At 58.2% G+C, this 1,446-nt stretch overlaps 1 protein-coding gene across 1 annotated transcript in view; it reads left to right on the top strand.

Moving 5' to 3' along the window:
* The window catches only part of CCT8 (chaperonin containing TCP1 subunit 8), a 26,330-nt gene that overhangs the window by 20,078 nt on the left and 4,806 nt on the right, over positions 1–1,446 (top strand). Inside the window, exon 6 of the mRNA XM_061547374.1 lies at positions 1,015–1,134. Within this exon, the coding sequence (XP_061403358.1) occupies positions 1,015–1,134 (120 nt within the window). The remainder of the gene's footprint in view (positions 1–1,014; positions 1,135–1,446) is intronic.

Genomic DNA, 1,446 nt, shown 5'->3' with positions numbered 1-1,446 from the left:
ACTTGCCCCTACAGTCTGCTGAGGCTACACGGGGGACCTGTGCCTGTGTGTGTAGCTACTACTAACAGCACTTGCCCCTACACTCTGCTGAGGCTACACGGGGACCTTTGCCTGTGTGTGTAGCTACTACTAACAGCACTTGCCCTACAGTCTGCTGAGGCTACCTGGGGGATCTGTGTCTGTGTCTAGCTACTACTACAGCACTTGCCCCTACAGTCTGCTGAGGCTACACGGGGGACCTGTGCCTGTGTGTGTAGCTACTACTAACAGCACTTGCCCCTACAGTCTGCTGAGGCTACACGGGGGACCTTTGCCTGTGTGTGTAGCTACTACTAACAGCACTTGCCCCTACAGTCTGCTGAGGCTACACGGGGGACCTTTGCCTGTGGTGTGCTACTACTAACAGCACTTGCCCCTACACTGTGCTGAGGCTACACGGGGGACCTTTGCCTGTGTGTGTAGCTACTACTAACAGCACTTGCCCCTACAGTCTGCTGAGGCTACACGGGGGACCTTTGCCTGTGTGTGTAGCTACTACTAACAGCACTTGCCCCTACAGTCTGCTGAGGCTACGCGGGGGACCTTTGCCTGTGTGTGTAGCTACTACTAACAGCACTTGCCCCTACACTCTGCTGAGGCTACGCGGGGGACCTTTGCCTGTGTGTGTAGCTACTACTAACAGCACTTGCCCCTACAGTCTGCTGAGGCTACACGGGGGACCTGTGCCTGTGTGTGTAGCTACTACTAACAGCACTTGCCCCTACAGTCTGCTGAGGCTACGCGGGGGACCTTTGCCTGTGTGTGTAGCTACTACTAACAGCACTTGCCCCTACACTCTGCTGAGGCTACACGGGGGACCTTTGCCTGTGTGTGTAGCTACTACTAACAGCACTTGCCCCTACACTGTGCTGAGGCTACGCGGGGGACCTTTGCCTGTGTGTGTAGCTACTACTAACAGCACTTGCCCCTACAGTCTGCTGAGGCTACACGGGGGACCTTTGCCTGTGTGTGTAGGGAGAGGGCGCCAAGGTGTTGGACGCGAACGTGGCCGGCATCCTGGAGCCGCTGCTGCTCAAGCACTGGGCCCTGAAGCTCGCCACCAACGCAGCCACCACCGTGCTGAGCGTGGACCAGGTCACCACCACCACCACTATCACAACCACCACCACCACCACTACCACCACCACCACAACCACTATCACTGCTCAAGCACTGGGCCCTGAAGCTCGCCACCAACGCAGCCACCACCGTGCTGAGCGTGGACCAGGTCACCACCACCACCACCACAACCACCACCACCACCACTACCACCACCACCACAACCACTATCACTGCTCAAGCACTGGGCCCTGAAGCTCGCCACCAACGCAGCCACCACCGTGCTGAGCGTGGACCAGGTCACCACCACCACCACCACAACCACCACCACCACCACTACCACCACCA

This window comes from Lethenteron reissneri, unplaced genomic scaffold (genome assembly GCF_015708825.2).
Source record: "Lethenteron reissneri isolate LAM-NWPU_2019-01 unplaced genomic scaffold, ASM1570882v1 scaffold_167, whole genome shotgun sequence".
Lineage (NCBI taxonomy): Eukaryota > Metazoa > Chordata > Hyperoartia > Petromyzontiformes > Petromyzontidae > Lethenteron > Lethenteron reissneri.
Note: the sequence above shows the minus strand (reverse complement) of the source record. Positions and strands in the feature narration are given on the sequence as shown.